The 26910-nt window shown below is 47.7% G+C and overlaps 1 protein-coding gene across 1 annotated transcript in view; it reads right to left on the reverse strand.

Annotated features, from left to right (window-relative positions):
- Window positions 1-10714: 10714 nt before the first annotated feature.
- Window positions 10715-26910, reverse strand: part of SPADH (spermadhesin family member) — a 42891-nt gene continuing 26695 nt past the window's right edge. The window contains exons 9-19 of the mRNA XM_078076903.1: window positions 26020-26049; window positions 25360-25401; window positions 24139-24456; window positions 22621-22650; window positions 21537-21854; window positions 20915-20947; window positions 17299-17452; window positions 15574-15791; window positions 14470-14787; window positions 14038-14083; window positions 10715-10865 (exon numbers count right to left, since the gene is read on the reverse strand). Coding sequence (XP_077933029.1) covers window positions 10715-10865; window positions 14038-14083; window positions 14470-14787; window positions 15574-15791; window positions 17299-17452; window positions 20915-20947; window positions 21537-21854; window positions 22621-22650; window positions 24139-24456; window positions 25360-25401; window positions 26020-26049 — 1658 coding nt within the window. The remainder of the gene's footprint in view (window positions 10866-14037; window positions 14084-14469; window positions 14788-15573; window positions 15792-17298; window positions 17453-20914; window positions 20948-21536; window positions 21855-22620; window positions 22651-24138; window positions 24457-25359; window positions 25402-26019; window positions 26050-26910) is intronic.

The raw sequence follows: 26910 nt of genomic DNA on the forward strand, positions 1-26910 counted from the left end.
TCATTTGCAGAAACTCAACTGGGATAAAACTGAGGAATAACAGCCCTGGGCTGGGGCCTGGGTTCCCAGCTCTGTGATTTTAAGAGCCATCTCTGTGTCACCTGGGCAACAAGGGGGATGAACCAAAGAGATGTTTCCCAGAGGCATGGCTCATCGCTGGTAGGACGCGAGATAATTTGAGATGGTGCATCTTCTATTTTAAGAATTACATATTTATAAAGCATTACAATTTAAAATTTTAAATTGAGTTCCATTCTGATTAAGGATATTTTCAGATATGCATGGGCATGAGTTGTTCAGATTAGACAGTTCATTGTTTAATTTTTTAACGTTTTAACATTGCTTTATTGCCACTGTGTCTGGTGGTATGTGTTGTCTATTTTTGGTCAGTGATCCTGGCTGTCCATGTATGGTGGGGATATAGAACTTCCTTGTAAAATGATTTCATGAAAATGAAAGAAGAGTCCACGTAAAAGAAAGTATTGGGGAAAGTAGAGTGTGGGTGGTAGGTGGGAGGAAACCCTGCAGGAGCATCCGAGTGTCTGAAGCTGGGGAAACGGTGACATTAGGGTCCCCCCTGCTCCGAGTACAGTTGGGAACGCCATTTCGCCCACTCGCTTGGGTCGGAATGAGACCCACCTGAGCAGATGACGCTAGCATCTTCGTGGTGGCCGCAGTTGTGGGAGAACCAGCCACCGTGTAGGCATTGCCACAGCGTGGCCTCTGTCCCCACACACTCCACGTCGTCCAGGGCAATGGGGCCCAGGCCTCGGCGGAAACGTGCCCTGCCGGGGGCCGACACCGCCCTGCCACACGACAGCTGCCCGCACACCACCTGGGCGTCACGCAGGTCCCAGCTGTCATCACACACTGTCCCCCAGGTGCCGTTGTAGTGCAGCTCCACGCGGCCCTCGCACCGGTGGCCGCCGCCGGCCAGCCTGAGGGCCACATCTGGGGAAGGCAGACACGCCCGGGTCACGCTCTGGGCGCTGCCCCTTTGCCCCTGCCTTTAAGGAAGGGCCTGGGCCTCTCCTGGGAGTTGACCAGCTTTCGAGGGCTCTCCTCCGACGTGCGGAGAGAGCCACTGAGGGAGGGCTAGAGTGGGCCGTAAAGGGTACTTTGGGTTCCATCTCTTACATCTGTGTGATTTTCTGAGGGGTCTTTTTAAAAGCTTTTCCCCAGACAGGATTGTCTACTTGGCAGAGGCAAAAGGAGGCCCCGGAAAGCCCAGTGTGGGGTGGGCAGCACCAGGCATGCTGACTGGTTGTGGCCGCTCTTGGTGGGCAACATCTTGAAGCAGGTGCAAAGAGACTAGATGCGTGTGTTGAATGAAACAGGCTCAGAGGCAGCACCAGGCAAGACCCTTCCTTGGCGCCGTGTGATGAGCTTTAATATCGGAAGATGTGCGTGTTGCTACGTGGCCCACAAGTGGGTGTTCCACCATTTCCCCCAATCAGATCTCGGGGGTAAACGAGGGGGGGGGACCCCTGCCCATCCCTGGTGCCTGGTCAGAGTCGGCCACCCACCCTCACTTTCATCACCAGGCAGGGCCAGGACCAAAACAACCAAAGGACCTACCGGTATTGTTCTCGTCTTGCACAACAGACTCATAGGATGCATAAAAGCCCATGTTGGTGAGGATAGCATCACTGTGGAAGACCACCATCAAGCGATTTGAGGAGGAGGTGAATATTGGGATTGTACCAGAACAGAACCTTCCCAGAGAAAAAGATTCACTCTGCGGGCCGTCGAAGACTTCAATGAAGTCGTACGGACAGCCGTAGAAGTTTTCCAACCTGTGAAGTAACGATATCACTCAGACTCCGTCCACTGGGACTTTTCCTTCACCAAGCACTGCACAGATGGGTTCAGGAAGGGAGGGTTCTGGAAGAGCCACCTGAAACCCACATCTTTTCACACAGATTGGAGGGAAATATGACCCTGCTGACAGGCAGTATGTAATTTCCTGTTTATAAAAACCTTCCAGGGGCGCCTGGGTGGCTCAGATGGTTAAGTGTCTGCCTTCGGCCCAGGTCATGATCCCAGGGTCCTGGGATCGAGCCCCACATCGGGCTTCTGGCTCAGCAGGGAGCCTGCTTCTCCTTCTCCCTCTGCCTCTCTCCCTGCTCATGCTCTCTCTATCTGTCTCAAATGAATAAATAAAAAAAAAAATAAAAATAAAAAATGAAAAAAAAATAAAAACCTTCCAATTTGTAAAGTTTCCATGTAATTGCATTTCCTGGACATGCATTATAAGCACAGAGAACAGAATTTAAGTGGTATGGACAGGTATTTGGTGAAAAGTAAAATTTTCTCCCACCCCTGACTAGTCCCTCTGGCTTCATTCTACTTCTTGGAAGCAGCTACTATAAGCAGTTTCCTTTTGTTTCCTTCCAGGCATCTGGCACAGCTGTCAGCTGCTGCCCTGTTGTCCAAGGCTTTCCTGTAGACCATTCCACGGCCATACCCCTGGGTGTGTGATGGATCCCCTACTGATGGGCAATTAGACTGTTTCCAATCTAGTGCTCCTACAAGAAGGCTGCCATGATTATCCTCAGCACATGAGACTTTGTCAGTAGACTCATCTTCTGGAACTAGAATTGCTGCATTAAAAGACTTGTGCCTTTAAAATTTTGATCAGTGTTACCCAATGGGCCTCCAAGGCCTTCCTCACTTTGGAGAGTTAACTATGGAAGGTGGCTTTTATTTATTTGTTTGTTTGTTTGTTTATTGGTGGGGGTAGGGGCGGTGGGCAGGATAACTGTGTTTATAAAACTGAGCAAAGTGGGAGATAGTTACTCACTTCACCACTTCAAATGTGAGCTTGACACGAGCCCTGGCGTCCACGTGTATGTCCCAGGTGCACACCACATTTACAGGGTATTTTTTAGGATACCAAGGGCTGGAGAAGGAGCCCGAATTATTTGTGAGCAAACCGCCACAGGGGAAGTTTTCATCTGCAAGAAAGGGCGAAGAAACCCCATCAGAAGGAGGCGCTGACCCGTGCTGGTGTTTTCTGAGGGGTCAGAGAGCATGGGGAGCAGGAATGAGGGGAGTTCGCTCCAGGGCTGCTTTGCCTGATAACAAAAAAGTTGGCTTTGGGGACCCCTCTGAGTTTTTGACACTGTTCTCTGTCAGATAAGAGCATTACACCTGTCCTGTCGAGCTTACAGGGCTTTGTGAGGAGAAATGACCGTGCCATACGGTTGACAGGGCTTTCTGGACCCAGATGCATAGACAGGGCTGAGCACGTGTTTTCATGGAAAGACACAAGGACAAGGCAAGCTTAAGCGTCCTTTCTCAGGACACATCACCGGCCGGTTGTGCTGGCAGATCCCTCGTATTACATACAGATCCCAGCTGAAGTCAGCACCAACGTCCCGTAAAGCATCCGTTTTATGGCTGAAATATTGGATTTGGTGTGGAATTTAAGTTAAAGTCTCCTCTGTGCTGCAGCTTCCTACGTATAAGTGGAAGAGAGCATCATCTAGCTGCTGGAAGCGCTAACACTGCAGATAAGGCGAATCTAAAACCACGCGAAGGGTTTAAGTAAAGCTGACGCACCTGTAGAGGGGCTGTCACCAGTGGAGTCTGTGCAAATACGCAGGGGAAAAATGATACTGTGAGCAAGGACTTTTATCCACATACTCTTCTAAAACACTCGAAAATATTGACACTCAAAGCTGTGACTTCTCTGGACAGAGATGACTGGCCCTTTAAGAGTTGGGACGCCCGCCCACTAAGTGTGCGGCTAGGAGTGCTTTGATAGAGCTTGCTGAGGGCTGACCTGCGGTTCCCATTTCCTTGCTTTCTACGGCATCCGGCATCCGTGGCATGACCCTCTCTGCAAGCAGCTAGCCCTCTATCACGGCAGGTGCCAACTCATGGCATCCCTGGGGCCCACACACGACATCGCTGGTGAACCTGAATGCTACCCGCCCCCCCCTCCCGCCCTCTCCCGGCCCTCCGCAGACCCCCGGCCCCACCAATATGTCAGCACTAGTGGGCTGTGTCGCTCTGGTTCCTTAGCAACAGAAGGTTTATGCTGTCAACTGCGCCCCGGTTACAGGATTAACGAGTAGCCAGGACCCCAGATAATCACTCGGAGGCCTGGCAGCCGCTGAGATGCACTGAAGAGCAACAGTACCTGTTGGTCCTACTTTCGGACTGCCATCGACACCTACTCAAAGACCAAAAGAAAGAATGAGTAAGACAGTCATGTGATTCACAAAAGAAAATCAGGTCTTTTTTTTTTTTTTTAAGGAGCAAACATATTTTTTGTGGGCAGTTGGGAGCGTAGTGGCAAAACCTATCAGTGCTGGTTAAAGATTGGCAGCCTACGTCAGGGCCCACTGGGTGCGGGGGCACAATCTGCTTTTCAGCCTCATGATATTTCATTGAATTGCTGGAAATAGTAAAATTGAAAGCAAATAAAAAATATGGTATTTATTTACTTTTGCTCAGTTATGGGCCTGGAGGAGCTTCAGTAACTGAGCCAAGCTCAGTCCTTTCATACAGTACCTTGGAGGTGATACTGAGCAGAGTATGGGCCAGTGTGTGATCTTGGATATGCTTTTGTTGCGTTATCAATAAGATGAGAATGTAACAGTTTCTTTTATTAGAGACTGTGAAGGTCAAATGAGAGTGTGAATGCACTGGTTTCAGCATGGAGCCCGGCACATGCTAAGCCCTCTTGGGACACGAGCTACTACTCCTCCTCGGGGGAGAGCAGACCGTCACCAACACCGCGGCATGTCTATCCAGGAATGGGGTGTCTGATCATACAAACCCTCCATCTAATTATCACAACTTTTAAGCGGGTGGGGGGGGGGACCTTGAACATTTTGCAGACACACTAATTTAAGAAAAGGAAAACCAACTCTTAAACAAACGGACTTAAAAAATGGCTTGAAGCCCTGGATTCCTTTCTGAGTAATTACCTGCTGGCATTGACCTCTCCCTTCCCAGAGGCTGCTGATAGGCAAGACTCTGTACGAGGGGTGCCGCGCCCTGTGGGGGCTCACCTGAGCAGATGGCGCCGGCATCCTCATGGTGCCCGCAGTTGTGGGAGAACCACCCATGGTGCACGCATTGCCACACCTTGGCTTCGTTCCCTGTGCACTGAACATCATCCAGCATGATGCGGCCAGGGCCTCCAGCAAAGTAGCTCTGAGCTGGGGCTGACAAGGCCTCGCCACAGCCGAGCTGCCGGCACACCACCCTGGCGTCTGTCATGTCCCAGCTGTCATCACACAGAGTGCCCCAGGTGCCGTTGTAGAAGACCTCCACCCGGCCCTCACACCTGTGACTGCCGTTCACCAGTCTCAGCGATGCACCTGCAGGACAGGAAGACAGAGGCTTCTGAGCCATGGCACTGTCTCCAAAACTCTAGAACCTTCTGCAGTTACAGAATGCCCAGCACCTGGGCACATTTTTTCCACGTTAGGCTATCGGACTCTAGGTAGGGTGGCCTTATGTCCTGATTTGCTTAGGATAATACTGATTTACAACTGTTGTAGATCAAGTAATGCCTCTTGATTATTTTAGAGTCCCTTTTAAACCCTCAAAAGTATCCTGATTAGAGAATAAATTGCGTGGTCACCCAAGCATAATCCACTGAGAGCTCTAGAATGTTCCCCATGTCCTGCTGCAGAATATAAGAGGTCTGTTCTGGATAGTTTTTGTATGGAATTCAGCTGGAGTCAGGTGGGATGGTAGTTGTAGTTTGAGGTAGGTTTGTTGCAGAAGGATTTGCCCTACTGCATCTTCCCTTCCTTTGGAAAAGGGAGACCCTCATTCAGGTCCTCCATCTACACACACAGTCAATGCAAGGTATGTGATTCAGCCATCTATTTCTTTAGCCAGGATGTTTTGATGGTAGAAAATGACAGCAAGTGGCAGAGCAGGGTGAGGGGTCAGCTGGGGGCTGTTACTGTCAGAGTGGACATCACTCAGGATGTCTAAATTAATGATGGTGGACCCTGCGGGTCAGATTTAGAAAGCACCTCCTCTCATAAAGGGAAAGGACACAAATTAGATCTAACTTCCCTCCAAGGTACATATCAGGATACTCACCATTCTCCCTTTCCTCTTGCTGAATGGCATTGTACAGAGCATAAAACCCTGTGTTGGTGATCATGGCATCACTTCTGAACACCACAGTCATGATGTTTGAAGAGGAGAGGAACGTGAGCTCTGTCCCAGCACAAAATCTGCCCATGGAGAGTGAGGCAACTTGCCGTCCATCGAACACTTCAATAAAGTCATAAGGGCACCCATAGATGTCCTCTAACCTGAGGAGGTAAAGGCACAGTAAATCTCCCCAAGGAAATCTGCAGAAATGCCTTAAATAAAATCATCATTTGCATCAAATCCAGCCAGAAACTGCAATCATCACTGTTGCCTCCTTCCAGTCACACGTCCTGCTCGTGGCCTTGACCCCTTACATGTTGCCTGAACTTGCCCTTCTGTGCTTCCCTCCGGGCACTGGCCCCGGTGAGTCAGCCTTTCTCTGTGTCTCACTGGCTCTAATTCAGCGGCCCCCTTCTGGTCTCTTGGCTTTTGGTCTTTCCCACCATCTTCCTCTCCACCCTGAGTGTATCTGGAATGTCCCCTGACTCTTCATTCAAACTCTGCTACTCCCTGGGGTGGGGGCAGGCATCCATTAGGGTCTCATTGAGTAAAACACTCAATGGGATCTGGAGCAGGGAGAAATGGTGCCTTCTGTCAAAACTCCCAGGGCTTGCTGAGTAGGACTCTTCCCTCCCATGCCCCAAACTGCCTGGTTCCAACCTGGATGATCAGAGAAGCTGTCCCTGACCATCCTACCAAACGCTGTCCTCACCCCCTCTGTTCTCTATCCTATTACCATATATGTATAAATATTTTTCTTCATAACACATATCAACTTATCACTAATGAAAAATATCCATTGAGTTACTGGTTTATTCAAGTACTATTTGCCTCTCCATCTAGAATGTAAACTCCATGAGGACAGAGATCTCTCTGTCTTGTTTGGCACCAGAAGTCCATTCCTAGACCAGGGCCTGCACAGAAAGTGGGCTCAATACATATACTTTAAAGGATATCAACATTATTGGGGCTGTGGGAATGCAAGCTGATGCAGCCACTCTGGAAAACAGTATGGAGGTTCCTCAAAAAGTTGAAAATAGAGCTACCCTACTTCCCAGCAATTGCACTACTGGGTATTTACCCCAAAGATACAAATGTAGTGATCCGAAGGGACACATGCACCCCAATGTTTATAGCAGCAATGTTCACAATAGCCAAACTATGGAAAGGGCCTAGATGTCCATCAACAGATGAAATGGATAAAGAAGAGGTGGTATATATATACAATGGACTATTATGCAGCCATCAAAAAATGAAATCTTGTCATTTGCAATGACATGGATGGAACTAGAGGGTATTATGCTAAGCGAAATAAGTCAATCAAAGAAAGATAAGTATCATATGATCTCACTGATATGAGGATTTTTGAGAAACAAGATAGAGGATCATAGGTGAAGGGAGGGAAAAATGAAACAAGACGAAACCAGAGAGGGAGACAAACCATAAGAGACTCTTAATCTCAGGAAACAAACTGAGGGTTGCTGGAGTGGAGGGGGGTGGGAGGGATGAGGGTGGCTGGGTGATGGACATTGGGGAGGGTAGGTACTATGGTGAGCGCTGTGAATTGTGTAAGACTGATGAATCACAGGCCTGTACCCCTGAAACTAATAATACATTATATGTTAATAATAATAAAAAAAAGAATATCAGCATTAATCTAACATGATAAAAATAGGAGGTATGCACTTTGGCATTTAAACAAGAGTAAGTGGCCCTTGAAGGAATGCACTGTAAGTGCTCCTTGTGTCATACGTACACAACAGACATAATTACTCTTGTGCATGTGTACAAATTTACAGAATTTGAAAACCAGTTTATTGCAGAACACATCTGTTACAATGAAGTAAGAGCCAAGTACCTCAAAACAACCCTTTTTTTTTTTTTTAAGAGAGAGAGAGAGAGAGAGAGCTAGTGGGGGGAAGGGGCAAAGGCAGAGGGGGAGAGAGAATTCCAAGCAGACTCCCCGCTGAGCATGGAGCCCAACACAGGGCTTGATCTCAGGACCCTGAGATCACGACCTGAGCTGAAATCAAGAGTCAGATGCTCAACTGACTGAGCCACCCAGGTGTCCCACAACCTATTTTTAAAGTAAGAGAAAAAGATTACATTTATGTGTAAGGTAACTATAGTGTGACTGTAACAGGGGACACTGCCATCTGAGAAATCATTTCATTGGAAAACAGGACACCCTTGACTTAGCAAGAATGAAATAGCATATTTCAAATATGGATATAATTTTTGCAGATCAAGTGTGAAGGGAGTTTCCAAAGAAGCTGAAATAGAAAGAAAACCCCCCAAAAGAAGCAAGCTTCAAGCAGGGGTTCTCAGTCTCAGCGCTATCCACATTTGGGGCTGGAGAATTCTTTGCTGTGGGGGGCTGTCCTGGGAACCATAGGACACTTAGCCGTGTCCCTGGCCTCCACCCGCTATGGGATAGTGGTACTCCCGCCCCCAACTGGACATAAAAAGTGCCTCCAGGCATAGCCAAGTGTCCTGTGGGGTCTGTCGTTGCCAGCTGAGCCTCCCTGGGGCAAAATAATTAACTTCATGTTCTGAGACACAAAAGGCAAATTATCAATAAATCTAGACTTAAAAACATCAAAACCTGGAAGTCAGGAACTAAGCTCTGGCTGTAGGCAACACAGGAAGCAGCTCCTTGACTTGTATACTCTGAAATTATAGTAGGAAATTTATGTTGGGACAGTCACCTTGAGATTGCAGGGAGAGTGGGTCAGTACAGCTGTTTGGAGTAACCATCTTCCAGAAGTGATAAAACGACACCCTGTGCCCCCAAATCATAGAACTGTGACTTTCATAGATTTGAATATATTGTACCAAATCTGCTCACCTTCGTTTCAGTGAATGCATGGGTGTGGAATGAATTAATGAATGAAAAATACATTTTACTCACAATATACAATGCTGCCTGATATTAGTTTCTCTTCTCCCCATTTGAAAGGAATTTTGGCCATCAGGTAAAATTAATCAGATCCATCCCTCACTCCACTGCTGGCCCATTTCCCCTTTGAAGGCAGCATTTAACCATTCAGCTCCTTGATTCCCAAAACTGATGAACACGGGTAGAAACAGTGGTGGAGGTCTGGCACAGAGTGAACAATGTCAGGAAGAGAGAACGACCCAGATGGGACCCGGTGTAGAAAGATGAAACCAGGTTAAACATTATCAGGAAAAGCAATTATTTTCATTAAAAAGTGACTCTGGTATATGTATATGCATATATAAATATGTATGCATATAAGTATGCATTAACATAGGATAAATTCCTTTAAAAATGAGTATGGGTGGAGAAAGAAGTAGGAATGAATGAATGGAGCTGTTTTATCTGTGGAAGAAAACTCTTGTAGGGGCATGAGAGACATTCTTGGAGGGAAGAGGAAGCAGACTTATTTTGTGCAGCATCAGAGGGAAGAATGAAGCTGAGAAAATGGGAATGAAGAAGAACCCGTTTGGGTTCAGCCCAAGGAAGATGCAATGTCCCCGATGTAGCTGGCTGAGAGTGGAGGGGTGAGGCTTTCTTGTGTGTGACCCTAGCGGAGGCCCCCTTGGTGGCCTGGTGTTAGGGATGCTCATGGGGTATTTGGGGTATTCTCCAACTGCATAGGAAGTCGAGCTCAATGATTCTACATCTCCCAAGCTCAGATGACCAGACGAATTTTCACCTACAATGTGAAAGGATGTGTCACTCGGTGCTGAAGGCTGAAAGTTTGTGTCTTCTCAAAATTCATATGTTGAAACCTAACCCCCAACAAGATGGTATTAGAAGGTGGGACTTTTGGGAAGAGATTAGGCTATGAGGGCAGAACCTTCACCACAGGATTAATGGCCTTACAAAGATTCCTGAAAAAGCTCCCTTGTCTCTTCTTTTTTTTTTTTTAATTTTTTTATTGTTATGTTAATCACCATACAGTCCATCATTAGTTTTTGATGTAGTGTTCCATGATTCATTGTTTGTGCATAACACCCAGTGCTCCATGCAGAACGTGCCCTCTTTAATACCCATCACCAGGCTAACCCATCCTCCCACCCCCCTCCCCTCTAGAACCCTCAGTTTGTTTTTCAGAGTCCATCGTCTCTCATGGTTCTTCTCCCCCTCCGATTTCCCCCCCTTCATTCTTCCCCTCCTGCTACATTCTTCTTCTTCTTTTTTTCTTTCTTAACATATATTGCATTATTTGTTTCAGAGGTACAGATCTGAGATTCAACAGTCTTGCACAATTCACAGCGCTTACCAGAACACATACCCTCCCCAGTGTCCATCACCCAGTCACCCCATCCCTCTCACCCCACCCTCCCTTGTCTCTTCTATCAGGTAAGACTATTGTGAAAATATGACCACCTGTGAGCCAGGAAGCAGGCCCTCACCAGACCCTGAATCTTGATCTTGGACTTTCCAGCCCCCAGGACTGTGAGAAATAAATTTCTGTGGTTTATGAAGCTAACCAGTTTGTGATATTTTTGTTACAGCTGCCAAGTTGACTAGGTACGTGGAAAGGCCACCTCCTTGAGGAAAGCATGGATTCCAGTCTAATCTGGCCTTTGAAGTAGAAAAAGGCAAAGCTGCTTACTTCAGGCTTGGGATCGCCAGTTCTATGTGGAACTTCTCAGCCACATGTATCACCCAGATACACTCCACGTCAGTGGGGTAGTTCGTTGGATACCAAGGACTGGAGAAGGAGCCCAAGAGGCCTGAAATTACTCCCCCACAAGAGTTACTTCTTCCTGTGGGCAGACAAGAGACCACTGGTTGGCTTCTTCAGGCATGTACCTTGTCTTTTCCTAGGAATAGAATCCAGAATTCCATCAAGCTCAACAGGGAATCACAAAATGGGAAGGGATCATGGTGGTTTAGGCATCGTTGTAGCTTGGCTGGTGTGTGATTGTACCCCTGAGAGGGAATGAGGGGGAAGAAAAGATGTGTGACTGGTACCGGGGTGGGACCCTAAGACTGTAGGCAAGAGTGGAAATGGGATGGGACACATATGTGACAGGTGTGGAGTGTCTAGTTGATATCTCATTAATGCTCTGCCCAGCTTCCTGTCATGCAAACCAGCTCAATTCAGATGTAGACGATCCACCCATCTGTGAGGGCTCCATCCCACCAATTCCTTCCCCTCAGGCAGCCAGGACAGGCAGACATCTATTCTGCTTTTATGAATTATCAGAGTGATTCCATCCTTTACAGGTTATACTTTCAATGAAAGAGAGTTACCTCGTGGCGTAGGCCCACCTTGCGGTGTAGGCCCTTGAGGGATGGGACCTGCAAAAACCGAAACCAAAGAAAATCAGGAAAGAGCTCAGCACTGCAAAAGCATCGTATAGTTACATACAAATGAATGAACCTGTTACTACCCTTGAGTCTTGATACGTGGTGTGGGCTCCCTCATTTCTCTTTTCTCTCCTAATGTGGGATGTGGTCTCTCCCCTTCTTTCAGTGTTTCACCAAAAAATCACCGACAACGCACAGCTACGTGACTTGTTTCTCTTCTGCCTTAGGATCCACCAACCCCAGGGCTATCCTGAGATCGATCAGTCACGAGGCATCACCCACAGTAACATCACTGCGCTTATGAGCGCACGCCACTGCAGAGCATGCAGAAAGGCGTAGGGACAAGGGACGAAAACCAGACAGCCGAGAGCCTGGGTGGGAAAGGCAGGTGGGACAAGCGTTCCATTGAGGTCGACGGGCCCCAGTGGGGAGCTTCCTCCTTTCTTGTGTCCTTTCAGCTTTGATTTCTGTGAGGCATGTATTTCTATATTCTAGATGTATCCTTAGGCACCATTGCCTGGCAGGTCAAGGGCAGGGCAGGTTTTGAAAGCCTGTCCAATGGAAAGCTGGTGCTTGTCAGAGTTTCACACCAGGGACTCGTGGGCATGGAGTTTGAAGCAAATGGGTCAGATGCATTCGAGAAATCCTTTGTCTCCATGGTCCTTCTCCTTGGGCGGCACTGCCACAAACGGCTGAGCAGTTGAGAGCCTGTGTCACCTGCCCTCTCAGTCCTTCGCCAGGAAGGGTGCTGGACAGCGGCAGAGTAAGTTTTTTTCTGACCTCAAGTTGTCTCAGAAGCAATTCCCTCTTGGGGCGCTGGGTGGTGCAGTCGGTCAAGCAGCTGACCCTTGGTTTTGGCTCAGGTAGGGATCTCAGGGTTGTGATCTCCGGGTGGTGAGATCAAGCCCCACGTCTGGCTCCATGTTCAGCGAGGAGTCAGCTTATGATTCTCCCTCCCTCTCCCTCTGCCCCTCCACCCTCTCATACTCTCTCTCCCTCTCTCTCTCTCAAATAAATAAATAAATCTTTTAAAAAAAGAAGCAATTCCCTTTAGTTAAAATGTTTGAGATGCAGTGTTTCCCTGGGAGAATTAAATGGCAAAAGCCTTATTTTGTGTGTGTGTCCCTGCAAATATATAATGCTTTATTGAGAAGTCGTTCATCTACTGGTGGATAGTATTTAGACATAAAAGGTTTCATTTTTCCCCCTAGTGTCTTTTACTCCATGATGCATTCTCTTATTTACTCAGTTATGCATCTGTGCCTCAGAAAAGGAATATTGTAGCAGAGAGAAAAGAGAGAAAAGCCTTCTGAGGTTTGCAACCCTAGATCACAAGTGGGACTTGGCACAGAGCTGTCTGATGAACTGAAAGCCATGTCCTCTCTTCTTCCTCCTCCTCTCCTGCTCTAGGCCAGGGGAGATTACTCACTGGAGAAGAAAGGAAAAGCCAGAGGGCACCAAAGGGAGCTAGCTGCTTGTCAGTCCCCGAGAAATGGTTCTGTGAGCTCTGCCTCCCCTCCACGGCTGCTGTATGCTTTGTTGGTCCCAATGCAAAATGAAAATGTGGGGCCTCAGCTGGAGGTGGGGAAGTCAATCGCCCTTTCCCATAGATTCACTTCTGCATCCTACATGAGATGGGCAGCCTCCAGGGGATGGCGACCTCAACCTGGGAGCCCTTGGGATCTGGACTAGAGTGGGTAAGAGGCCCCCCCCCACCAAGTGTCCCTCCAAATGTGCCAAGGTGGTGCCAGCCCCAGGTAGGGAGAGGCTGCTAGCCACCTTGCCTAGCCCCTAAACACTACAGGGTACTCCTCAACCTTGACCTTCCCCACACCCAGGCCCCCAGTGAAGGCAGAGGGTGGAGGTAATCACTGCGCAGGGTTGGGAAGGAGGCCGGGTGGGGCCCAGGGTGCCAGCAGGCAGGGAAGTGGGCAGCTGAGAGCCTGTCCAGAAGAGGTAGGCGGCTGCAGGAGGCAGGACCACACGTGCTCAGATATCACTGGAGTCTTGAGTTTGGAGGTCACTGCCACACACTGACTCTGAGTCGGTTACCAGAACAATGTGTACCCTTTCTCTATTCCTGTGTTGTTGGCAAAGTCCGAAGGCTCCCAGAGTAGCTCCAAATGGCTTTACTTCTCATGCTCAGCCTGTTCTTGACTCCACTGGGAGAGTGTGGCATGGACTCATCTGTGTTTTCTCCCACACTTTCAATTTCCAACTCATGTTCCTGGGAAGCAAACCTTCCTACCTTCTCTCCTCCCCATCTTGACCTTCTTCTCAGCCATAGTGATGGAACTTCTTGCCCCTTTCCCCTCTTGCCCTTCCTTGCTGTGCTGTCCAGAGGGGTGTTTTGGATGCCATCTCATTCGGGAAATGTGGCTGGTTCTCAACTTGCTGCATGTTGGAATCACATGGGAGGCTTTAAATATTACTGATGACCTGGTTGGTGTGAGCCCAGAGATTCTGATGTGACTGGTCTGGGTGCAGCCTGGGCATTGGGAATTTCAAAACTCCCTTGGGAGATCAGTGCCTAGGTCACTGTCCACCAGTGTCTAGGTCAAGACAGATTAGATTTCTTATTCACTTTGCAGAGATATTACAAGTTCACAGTATTGGACCTACCTGGGGTTGTGGGGGTCACATCTGGAGCCCAGGCCCCAGCATCTGCATGAATTAAAAAAAAAAGGTAAAGTTAGGAAATCTAAGTTACATTTTTGAAGACAAGTGGTGGTTTCCTAGTGTGAGCAGGTCTCAAGCAGGCAAGGTTCATGTGACATAAACAAGAACAAGGGCATATTAGGTTCTGGAAAAGGAGCTCGGACCCAGGAAAGGTTGTAGAGAGAAGGACCTGGCAATCGCATGGCTCTGCGTACATTTCTTTAGAGTGGAGTCAGGCTCTCAGCATTCTTTGTCAATCTGGCTGAGGGGACGTTCTTGTGGGGCCACCATTCTCAGCTCCCCTGGCCCTGCTCTGTGCACACCCTCCATCCATCACTCAAATTCTGCTGGTCGAAAGGTCAGAAAGAACCTGCCATGGGAGGAGAGGCTACCTGAGCAGATGACACCCGCGTCCTCATGGTGGCCACAATTGTGGTCCAACCAGCCGGAGCTAGGGCACTGGCCAAGGTGGTTCTCGCTTCCTGAACACTGAATGTTATCCAGGAGGATGTTTCCGGAGCCGGGGCCAAAGTGAGCCTTTCCAGGGGCTGCAATGGCTCGTCCACACCCCAGCTGTTGGCACACCACCTGGGCTTCATTCAGGTCCCAGAGGTCATCACACACGGTGCCCCAGGCCCCCTGGTGGAGGACCTCCACTCGTCCTGAGCACCGTCCAGATCCGCCCACCAGCCGCAGCTGGGGTCCATCTTCTAAATAGAGCAGGGTTTTAGTTTTGAGCTTAGGAAGTTTTAAGTAGGAAGGATTTCAAACTCCTGCATTTGTGTCTAAGGCAAATGAAGGCAAGAACAAAGCCTAAGGCCGTCTTGATTCAGTAACAGGTCTTGCTGTGTGGGTCTCTGACACAATACTGGGGTCCTGGGGGAAGGGGTCCACAACTCTGTTTTTGAACATGACTTGGGTAAGTGTAGATTTAATCCCCTGAAGGACTTGGGACACCAGGGTGTCTATGAGTTCTTAAAGCCCAATGGGGATGGCTATTTCTGGGCCGATGGGCGGTGGCCACCTGGAATGGCATGCTGTCTCCTGGAGACCTTCCCTTACTGAGTTCACAAGTTCTGCCACACTCACCTTGGTTTCTGTTTCTCTAGCGTGTCCCCAAGAACCTTTGTATTTGCTATTCTCTCTGCCTGGAATGCCCCTTCATTGTCACCCATCACATGTCCCCGAGCAAGGTCTTCTATTCCCACTCAAGCCGCAGGAGCACCCTCCCCACCCAGGCATTCTCTTCTGTCCCCCAGGCTGTCTTCCCAGGCACTACCACTACCCCCAAATCATCTTGTCATTTCAGCCTCACATCACTGCCTGATTTCAATTGCCCATGTGATGCTCTTAGTGGGAAAATCTAACAGCGACACAGCAGGGCTTATGGGGCCAATTGTGGGGTGTTTTAAAAACTGAATCCCAGGCCTTTGCAAATAGGGGAGTCTCTCAAGATAGAAAACTGTTCTGTCTTTTAAAGACCTGAAGCTTCCTACCTGACTCTCCTTCGCCCTGTGGAATTGCGTTGAACAGAGCATAAAAGCCAGTGTTGGTGATCATAGAATCACTTCGGAACACCACGGTCATGATGTCTGAGGAGGAGAAAAATATCACAGCTACTGAGGCACAGAACTTCCCCATGGACAGCGAGGCAATCCTGGGGCCATCGAAGATTTCAACGGAGTCGTAGGGGCATCCAAGGATATCCTCCAGGCTGGGGGCATTGAAGTGGAGGGTTAGTGGCAGGTTCAAGCTTCCTAGATCTTAAAACTTAAAAAAGTATGACAATCATAGGATTAAATATTTGGATTTACTTTAAACTGCATATTGACATATAGAGTATCAGTTAACTTCTACAGATGTCTTATTACAGAACTCTTATTCTGTGTGAGGGTTGTGGGAGGCTTATGGTTACAACTTAGGAACAGAAAACCAAAAATTATAATGACTCTGGCCAATCACCATCTACACGGAACATTAGAAATGCTAGTGTACATTGCAAATAAATCCTTCCCAGGCCAACACCCCGATGATCATCATGTAATCAACATCACACCCAGATTTTCCTATCTCTATATTTCACAACATTTTCCACACTCAAATTCTTGGGGAGAAAAAGCTTGATTTTAAAATAAAAATGTCAGCATGTAGAGAGTATCTGCACTTTGGCAGTCACTCATGAGGGATGTGTGTGAGGCTGATTTTGAAGGAACAGATTACCTATAATAAGAGGGACTTTGGAAGTGTGCGTTCAAGGTTCTCACTTCCTGTGGGCTCTCCGTGTCCTTAGGGTTTTAGTCAACAAAGACAATAGGTTTCTAGGGTATTCTTTGGCACAAGGTGGGCCTGGCTCCATGGACCACACAGTAATTCAGTGTATGCTGAAGGGGGATTTTCATAGCATCTCATAGTGTTGCTGTGTTTGTGGCAAGGTGAGTGTCATATACAAGAAGGGCTTTGCGCAGACTCTGCCCACAGAATCACAAGTTGGAGAAGAGGTGGAGCTTTGACAGCAGACAGACCTAGCTGGTTAGCCTTGGGCAAGTCAGTTAACATCTCTGAGCCTCAGGTTCTCATCTCTAACGGAGATGACAGGGGCATATACCTCGGGCTGTAGTGATGCTGGAGTATTACAAAGCATACAGAACACATAGTACAGAGCATGGATACACAGCCAGCATTAAAAAATGTCAGTTATTATTTCATGCCATGGAGATAAAAAATGTCAGTGCCTTAGAGAAATGTATCCCCTACATGCCAGAGATAAGGCCATGTCTGCCCTGGCTCCTTTCACTTGGAGGCAGCACTGAGAAGATCCAGGGCCTGGGGCTGGAGTAGGTGGCTCGTGGGTGTGTATGAAAGCCTTCTACTGCTTGTTTAAAATTTATAAAGGAAAAAGAAAATCTAAGAGGATAAGTATTGGTACCCATTGTATAACAAGGGCCAAGCTGGTAAGGAGGATTTGGGTGACATTCTTAGAAAAAAATAAAAAGAAAAGCTATCATCATAAGGTTGAGTTAAATATGTCAATAAACCACTTATTCAATTTTTCAAACTAGAAGTAACTTGTTGGATAGCGCTACAAAATTAATTTGATCTTCAAATTGGGAAGAATTTTGTGTTCTTCTGTCCCCCCCGCCAAATGTTTCCCACTAAAAGAAATATATTTATTCTGAATTCACATTTAGAAAGAATCTTCTCTGAAAAAGTCGTTTTCTTACTTCAAAGTTGGAATCATGAGTTCTATGCGGAATTTTTTATCCACATGAATCTCCCAAACACACTGGATGTCCGTCGGGTAGCTTTCCGGGTACAGCGGACTGGAAAAGGAGCCAGAGAGACTTGACAAGACCCCTCCGCAGGCGCTACTTCCCCCTAAAGCCAGAGGAAAAAGGATGTGAGCATGTGCCCCGAGGCACCAACTGTGGGACCCCAGTCATGACCCTCTCACACCTGGTGGTCGGGTGGAGTCAGGCAGGTCCCCCCGGGGGGCGGGGGGCACACCCAGGTGTCTGTACGGACTTTTAGCCTAAACGTCTCCAGGGAAGGAGGGCCCATTCAATCTCATCCTGATGGGGCAAAAATATTAGAATATGGGAGTTCTCTGCCTTTTCCTCTCCCCTTACCCTCTGCCAAAGAAAATATTATATTTGTCAGGTCTGTTCACTATCTCCTCCTTCTTCTAAGGCAGAAGGATTCTTGCTTGTGGGGAGAGAGGCAGAGAGGATCTACATGGGGGGTTGGGGAGGAGGGACGAAGGGACAGATTCTATTGAGCCTGGGCATGGTGCGAGTTTGGGAAGGTTTGGGGAACGAGAAGCTCCAGAACAACTTTGGGGTCTGAGGAGCCAGAGAGAAGGGGACGATGTGGCCTTCATTGAAGGGGACTATGACTGGCCACCCCCTTAAGTTCTTTTTCACCACCTTTTCTGGGTAGATTGTGTTTCCTTTAACTCAGTATCTACTGAGACTGGAACTTACAGGTCTTTGGATTTATAAGAGTTACACAAGTGAAATCTAATTTCTTCCGTATTGTATTTTACGTCATATTCATATAAATCAATACACATGCTTATGTACACACGTGCACATACACTTAAAGCAGCATGCCATGCAAAAAAGCAAAAATCTTAGAATCATCAAATTATTTTAGAGGAAACATGAAAACATAACATGAGTTGTTGACCCTGCCCCCTAAATTACCAAGCTGCTTAATTTGCTCCTTCCTGTTTTTGCCTAACTAACTGGTAATGCTCCCAGAATTCCAAGATTCTTGGTCTTTCCTGCGACAGATGGCGGGAAGTAGGGACGCGCCCAGTCATCTCGGAGCTATCCTGTTGGCTGTGTTGTAGTTACAACTGGGCCAGGTCAGACAGACACAAAAACCCTGGGACGGGTTTCTTGAAACCTCTACACATGAGCTGGGACCCATCATGGGTGCCCCCTACAGGACCATACCCAGAAAAGGCAGGCTGGGTACCACCAGGTGTGACCAGCCACAGTCTCTGTCACCCCCCCACCTACTCTGACCTGGGCAGATCCACATACCCCCTTCCTAGCCTGCCCCTTTGGCTAGCAAGTCAGTATTTACAGGCCTTAGCAGTGCAAATGGATGCCCCTTGACCGAGGGGCTGTGTCGGCTGAGGTCCTGACTCCCCTGGCGTTCTCACGGAAGGGGCCATGACAGGACTGGCCTGGGAGGTGGACAAGCAGCCCCTCACCCGTGTTGTGCCAGCCTCTCTGTGCCACATCCTGGGCACACTGCCTAGCATCTGCTGTGACGGTTCTCTCGGTGTGGAGTTACATCTCAATTTAAAACAAGTGACTACCTGTTATATAATCCCGAGAAGCTGTGGAAAGACCTAGAAGGGGGAAAAAAAAGGGAGGTCATGCTGACATCCAGGGGAAAAATACTGCATTTCATCTATAAGTTAGTGAAATGTGAAGGGTTTTCTCTGAAGTGTCAAGGTACTTAGTGCCAACTGAGAAAGGTCTGAAGGTGCTGAGTGAATATTTCTACTGTCCTGTGGCAGATTAAAGAAGGCCACACATTCTTGGACATGCCTCCTGTCATGAAGTGGGATCTACGTCTCCTTGCTTGAACCTGGGTGGCCTCTGTTTTGGCCAACAGAATATGGTGGAAGTGACACTGTGCTTTAAGAGACTAAAGCTTCCACTTCTTGTCTCTGGGAACACGGGCTTGTCTGTGGCACCCTGAGCCACCTTGTAAGGAGTCTGATTAGTCTGCTGCAGGAGAGACCGTGTGAGGAGTCCTGAGACCACCTGGAGAGGAAGAGGGCCCTGGCTGAGCCCACCCTTCCAACTCCTCCAAGCACAGAGCATGTGAGTGCAGCTGTCCTCAAGTCTCAGGACCACCCTGTAGGCGAGCTCCACCGAGTGACCCTGCTCAGAGCTACGTGGAACAGAAGAATCTCCTATCCCAGCTCTGCCCAAATTCCTGACCCACAACAACATAACATGTCATTAAATGGCTGTAGTGTTAAACCACTGTTTTTGGAGTAGCAACACATAACCAGGATGGTTTCTTCCACTCAACATGGTCTTCCTCATTTCCCTGTCATCTATGTAAGCTTCAGCATAGCTGAATGAAAACTACAGGTAGGCCTTCATTTGAATATCCACTGCCCTTGACCTCTATCCATGGCCTTGGAAATTTGGACAGTCCTCCCTCCCACTCATGATCCCACTTCTCTACGCAAGTGTCCAAGAGAGATGCTTCTGCCAATGACTTATGACTTGTGTATGTGGAGGCAGCCAGGTTCATTCAAAGGGCGAGATGGGGTCTGCAAAGTCCAGTTCTGCTACTTTCTTTCTTCTCTCTCTCTCCCTTTTCTGAAGATTTATTTATTCATTTACTTGAGAGAGAGAGGGAGAGCATGAACGAGTTGGGGGAGGGGCAGAAGGAGAGGGAGGGAGAATCTCCAGCACACTCCCCGCTGAGCGCAGAGCCTGACATGGGGCTCAATCCCATGACCTTCAGATCATAACCTGAGCCGAAATCAAGAGTTGGATGCTTAACTGACTGAACCATCCAGGTGCCCCTAGTTTTGCTACTTTCTAATTGAGTTATCTTGGGCAGGCTTTTGGATCTCCTTAATCCTCAGCTCTGAGGATGAGATAAATTTATTCATACAGAAACCCCAGCATCATGCCTGCTCTGGTGCAGATGCTCAGAAATGTCTATTGCAATGAAACAAAATGCCTTTTTGTTTACCTCCAGTATCATTTCAGAATTTACATTGCATGTGTTGGTCTGGTTTTTCTAATCTTTGGTTTTTATTACAGATGAATATCACTCAATCCTTAAGTTAGAAAATCTCTGAAAATAGGCAAAAGTCGTAAGATCCCCAAGAACATGTACTTTGTGGGCAGACTGATCCGTGTCAGTACTCGGTTCCACCATTAACTTACTGAGTGATCTCAAGAAAGTTACTCAACCTTTCTGTGCCTCAAATTTCTCTTCTGTAAAATATAAAATGCCTTTTTGCAGGATTAGCAATAGTCTGAGCAAAATGTCTCCCCGTCTTTGTGCTAATTTTACCTTGTCTTTGTGGAGCTGGGGTCAGTGAAAGGATGTGGTCAATGAGACTGGTGGCCAAGGGTTCAAATCCACTGGCTAGCCCTGGGTACATTACTAACTTTCTTTGCCTCAGTTCACCCAACTGGAAAAGTACTTGCTTCAATGCATTATTGTGGGGATTAAATGAGTTATATATGTGAGGGGCTCAGAAAAGTGCCTGTTTCTTAGCATTTGCAAGTAAATTTGATATTATTATTATTGGAAAGTTGTCTGGACTAGAAAAAAATATGGACATACCTGGAGGTGTGGGAGGAGGCAGTTCTTCTGCATCTGAATGCAAAAAGAAAGGCAATAGGTCACTCTCTTTAGTGAATCCAAAGCATGGGGGCAGGGTAACGAGGGTGCAGGTGGCAGATGGAGGGGAAAGGGTGCAGGTGGGGAATAATGGGAGAGGACCCTTGCCTTTTGGGGCACAAGACTCAGCCCTCCTCTGGCAGGGTCTCTGGTCTTGGGAGGGGTGGGGCACAGCAGCTGGATCCTCTCTGCCCCACCTCAGGCAGTGCAGGATTACCCATGGCCCCTCTTATGCTGAATCACCCAGGCTACTTGTGAAAAGGCAGATTCCAGCAGCCCTGCCCAAATTAGTTAGTCATGATCTCTGGGGCTGGGGCCCAGGATTCTGCATTGCAATACCTCAGGTGGGGCTGGTGTACACAAACATTCGAGACCTCCCGTGTGCAACCTGGCGCTGCCTAAGGGTGTGTGTGAGCCCAGGGCTTGGTGCAGAGCAGACGTTCAAGGATTGTTTTATGAAAGAATGAGCAAATGGGCGGATGGATAAATTCCATCTGGGATGCACAGTTTCAAAATGTCTTCAATAAAAACATTAGAAATTACTGCCCGAGAGGGGAGGGGCTACCTGAGCAGATGACGCCGGCATCCTCATGGTGGCCACAGTTGTGCTCCGACCAGCCCGAGTGGGCACACTGGCCCAGGTAGAGCTCCACCCCGGAGCACTGCAGGTTGTCCAGGAAGATGTTTCCAGAGCCCGGGCCGAAGTGGGCCTTCCCCAGGGCGGACACGGCCCGTCCGCACCCCAGCTGTCGGCACACGACCTCGGCTTCGTTCAGGTCCCAGAGGTCATCACACACGGTGCCCCAGGCCCCCTGGTGGAGGACCTCCACGCGTCCTGAGCACTGACCTGAGCCGCCTACCAGCCGCAGCTCTGGCCAGTCCCCTGCAGATAGAGATAGGGTGAGTGTGTGAGTCCCCAAATGACCCACCTGGGGTGCACCAGCATCAGGCCTCAGAGGCCAGCAGGACTATGGCTTTGTGGAGGGACATGGTGGGTCATGAACCCTGGGGCTTGTTCCTCACGTTTCTGAGGTGTGTTCCTAAGCTGCAGGTTGTGGGGTCTTGAGCCAGTTTAATCTCATTTCAAAGGAATTTATTGATTGCCTTTCCTGTTAGGCATTGATAATACCTTATAAGCCAAAGAGATGTGGTTCCTGCCCTTGGGGCGCCTAAAGTCCTTTAATCAAAAGACAGTGGGACACTGCACTATTCACAGTATGATAAAAACAGTCAAGGGGAAGAACAGGTGCTGGGTTATAAACAGGCTAAAGGGGGCACATGGGAAGAATCCTCTTCAAACAGTGAGGAGTGGGCCAGGGAGGAGGTGGGGAAAGGCCTTTGAGCCAGAGGGAAAAGCATATGCAAAGACACTGAAATGCCATTTCTTCTTCATGTATCTCTAAAAAATATGGACTCACATACATACACACACACACACACACAAACACACACACATGCACACACACAAACACAGAGCCATCACCACGTGTAAAAAAATCAAGAGTCATAATTCCACTGGTGTCTCAGTGGTGTGAAAACTTCTGCAATTTAGACAGAGAGTGAACTTAGAGCTGAAAGAAAATAAATAGCCCGCAGAAAAATCAGGGAGAGCTGATATTTGAGTCCCATCAAGATAAAGTCTGACTTACCTGGACTATTAATGAGCGATTCTTCAGCATCTGTTTATAGGAAGAACAAATATGTCAGTATGTTTCAGAAATCCTGCCTTCAATGACTCAATGCAAAGATTTGAACTACATCCTTGCAAGTGTTTATTGATCTGATCTGGGAAGAATTAGTCCCATTAAATAACAGTGCTGGGAGACCCAGATTCATCCGTGGACATAAACGAGAGCTTCTCTCAGGCTGTTGGCTGGCTCCTGCCGTGAGGAAACCATCAGCCATGAAGGGCATGTGTGGGGTCCGACTTGAACTGCTGATTTTGTGGCAGATGAGTTTCATTTTGAGGAGTCTTTGGGGGCAGCTCAGATGTAGATAATCATCCTCCAGAACACAGAAACAGGAATAACACGTGGCCTGTGAGGCTGCAAGTAGGTCAGCCATGCCACATGTAACAAGATGCCACGAAGCAAACAGATGGACAGATGAAGGCACCAACAGACATGCTTTTAAGTATCACCTCAGATTAAAGAGCAGGTACTGCTTCTCATGGGGGCGACTCCATGTCACAAATACCGCTTTGAGTTATAGGTACTAATCTTTCAAGTCACACCAGGTACTAGTTTATCAAAAGGCTTCTCATTATTGGAAAGGGTTATTAGTAGACATTTGTGAGGTGACTACCTTACTCCTCGCTAATTTTTGCACATGGATAAATCCAAAGTATCTGAAAAAAATTGTAATGTCATAAGGTGATTAAAATGAGCCATTTTAGGGAACCTGGGTGGCTCAGTCCTTAAGTGCCTACCTTCTGCTCAGGTCATGATCCCGGCATCTCGGGATGGAGTCCCACATCAGGCTCCCTGCTCAGTGGGGAGTCTGCTTCTCCTTCTGGCCCTCACCCCACTTGTGCTCTCTCTCTCTCTCTCAAATAAATAAATAAGATCTTTTAAAATGAGCCATTTTAGTCCACTGATTTCCTTGGGGTATTGAGTGAGGAAGATGGTAGGAAAAATGACTGAATATGCAGTCCCTTTGTCAGGTGTCCGAAAGTGCTTTACAAAAGACAGCTCGAATCCTTTCAGCACTCCTGCAAGAGAGCCATCAGTCCCCAGTTTTACAGATGGAGAAACTGAGCCTCTAAGAGTTTAAGTGTTGCCCAAATGCAGTCTGAGTGTCAGCACCGGTTCTGGGATCCAGACTCAAGTCTGTCCAGCTCTGACATCTTCTCATTACCTCTGATCGAAAGACTTTTAGATCAACTCCTTAAGCATTCCCATAGTTAAATATGTTCTTTGCACATGTCAGTTTTCAGTAAAGCACACCTACCTTTGGTAAATCTTACTACCAAATTAGAAAATCAGAAGGTTTTATTCTGGGAGGCTAGCAATTAAAATCTTATATTTTTGACCAAGTTAGAAGAGATAAAGCAAAAATTGAATGCCACGTGTTTGAGGGCCCTTTGTCCCTGGCCAACTCTCAATTCTAGCAGGGTGGTCTTGAAGACAGTGGGACTGGCAATGACCATCTGAAAGAGGAGGGGCTACCTGAGCAGATGACGCCAGCATCCTCATGGTGGCCACAGTTGTGCTCCGACCAGCCCGAGTGGGCACACTGGCCCAGGCTGCGCTCCACCCCGGAGCACTGCAGGTTGTCCAGGAAGATGTTTCCAGAGCCCGGGCCAAAGTGGGCCTTCCCCAGGGCGGACACGGCCCGTCCGCACCCCAGCTGTCGGCACACGACCTCGGCTTCGTTCAGGTCCCAGAGGTCATCACACACGGTGCCCCAGGCCCCCTGGTGGAGGACCTCCACGCGTCCTGAGCACCGACCTGAGCCGCCTACCAGCCGCAGCTCTGGCCAGTCCCCTGCAGATAGAGACCTGGTGATCATTGTCTTCTAGGGACACCGCACATTGCCCATGAGCTGGTTGAGCTCTCCACCCTGACACTACTATTAGGGTTGGGGAACTTGATAAAAGAGCCAGTCAACTGGTCAACCTCCTAGTTGGAGGTTAATACGCAATTAAGATTGTCAAAATAACATTTAGCCTAAAGCATTCATTAATCGAGTACCTATTGGGCCAGAGGTATGTGCCAATCTATTTTAGCCAAATGCAGACAAAAATTGTAAATAATATTCACAGTAATTTGTGGCTTTGTGGAACGCCTTTGTGTGTGTGTGTGTGTGTGTGCGTGTATGTATTCATCTTCACCTTTGTAATAACTCAGGAGGCAAGCAGAAGAGCACCAGTATGCCAATTTTATCCATAAGGAGACTGAAAGTTGGAGAGGTGAAATGATTCACTCCAAATCCCACATCTGGGAAGTAGCAGATCTAAAGTCAGCACTTCCGGTTCCAAAGTTCAGTATTTTTCTCTGATATTCCATCTCACTGCCTCTGGAATGGCTTTGACGCTCTACTCACTTTGAAAAAGCCTATTAGTTATGCAGATATAGGTTAACTATGAACAAGACTGGCCAAATAAAAAAAAAAGATAGAACCCCACTAAAGGCACTTGGAAGCTGCTCAGGCTTTGAAGACTCTGAAAAACACTGAAAAAATGAACTTTGCTCACCCTGGGATGCTAGAGCCAAAGGATCCCAAGAGTTTTGGATGGTCCTAAAAATGTGCATAGTGTCAACTGGCCCATTTTGCAAACAGAGGAACTACTTGCAGTTGGTCCAGTTCCTGCCCATGCAGCACGTACCAATGCAGGTACCAAGAGGAAAGGATAGTTGGTAAATGAATGAATGCATCCCAGGGCTTACCTGGTCTTGCTGTCACTGTCTTGGGTGTTGCTGTTGGGATTGCTGTGAATACAAGATGACACCCTTCAGATAAAAAGGGTCAAGATGGCTATATCCCTTAAACGCCAAGATTCTGGTTGATTCATTCTCCCTAGCATCTTTATAATAAGTGACCTGCCAAGTCAAACTCTGTTTATGTTGCTCCTCAGATGTGTAGGATCCAACAGAAAAAATATTCCCTTCTGTCCAGTCACTGGAAATATAATGACACTTAAATTGTGCCATGCTGTGCCAAAATGCAAACATGCATGGTGCCCTTCTAGGGAAAAAGCCATTTCTTCTACATGCTTCTGTTTTGTTAACTTTCCCTAAGTGTGCAGTGCTTGATTAGGTGTGTCTTACTGTTTTTGATAAAAGCAAGGAATTAAGAAATCAAATTGGCAATTATCAATTTATAGAAACCCAATTATTGGTATATTTAACTTGGTTCCATGGTGAATGGTCATCATGCTTGTGCAAAACCCGGGCTGACAGACCTCTCAGCTACTTGGACTGATGCAGGAAATTAGGAAATGTATAAGACAGAGATCGAACTATGACACTCCAAGCACCAGGAGGGCAGACAGAGGAAGACACACAATGAGGAATGAAGATAAAGTAGCAACAGTAAATGCGACTCACTGATTAGATGTGGGGTCCTTGAACTTGCCTCTGCAATGACAAAGAAGCCTCGTCAGTAATTGTTCAATCGCAGTGACAGTGACTTCTTCTGATCCACTTTGTGACACAGAGTGCCTCCTCCGTGTTTCATAGCATACTTCCCAAGCGTGCTCACTGAGCCGCCCTGGCGCTCGCTAACAGGGTGGGAGACTAGTCTGAACAGCATCTCAGCCAAGGCGGAAGCTAGAACTGCTCATGAGGTCCATGAGGCAGCGTCTTTTCTCTCAGTGGTAAATAGTGCAGGACCCATGACTGGGTGACCTCGGAACAATTACGGAACCTCTCTAGCCTCAGCTTCCCCATCTGTAAAAAGGGAAGAACCATGGGTTCGTGTGAGGATGAAAGGAGGTAACACGTATAAAGTGCTTACAGGGTTGCCTCGCATAAAAAAGGCATTCGGTAAATGTTCGTTGCCATTTTGATCACTGTTGCTGTGATTACCCAACCTTGAGTACCTGTGCTTAATCAGAAACCCTTGGCTTAGCTTCTGTCTGCCTTCTCGTCTCGCCACATGTCCTGTACTTCCCATCTCTGTGCTCACACTGCTCCTTCACCTGTGTGCCCCCTCCCTATTTCTTGACTCACAGCCTGGCTAGGCTTAAAGACAAATCTAAGGCTGTTTCCTCCTATGTTCCCTTCATGTTTATAGCCTGCATGGCTCTTTCCCTTTTCTAATGTCTTTTGCTGAGATGCATGCATGTGTCAATTTAGTATATTCTAGTCTATTCTATTTGTTTGCCTTCATTTAGTATATTCTACTTGTCCTCTAATTGTATCACATGGGTTTGTCTTGAACTCCTTCCAGGTTGTACACGAGCCCCTCTTAGGCTGGGACCACACCTTCTTCTTCTT

Source organism: Halichoerus grypus, chromosome 7 (assembly GCF_964656455.1).
Source record: "Halichoerus grypus chromosome 7, mHalGry1.hap1.1, whole genome shotgun sequence".
In the NCBI taxonomy this organism is placed as follows: Eukaryota; Metazoa; Chordata; class Mammalia; order Carnivora; family Phocidae; genus Halichoerus; species Halichoerus grypus.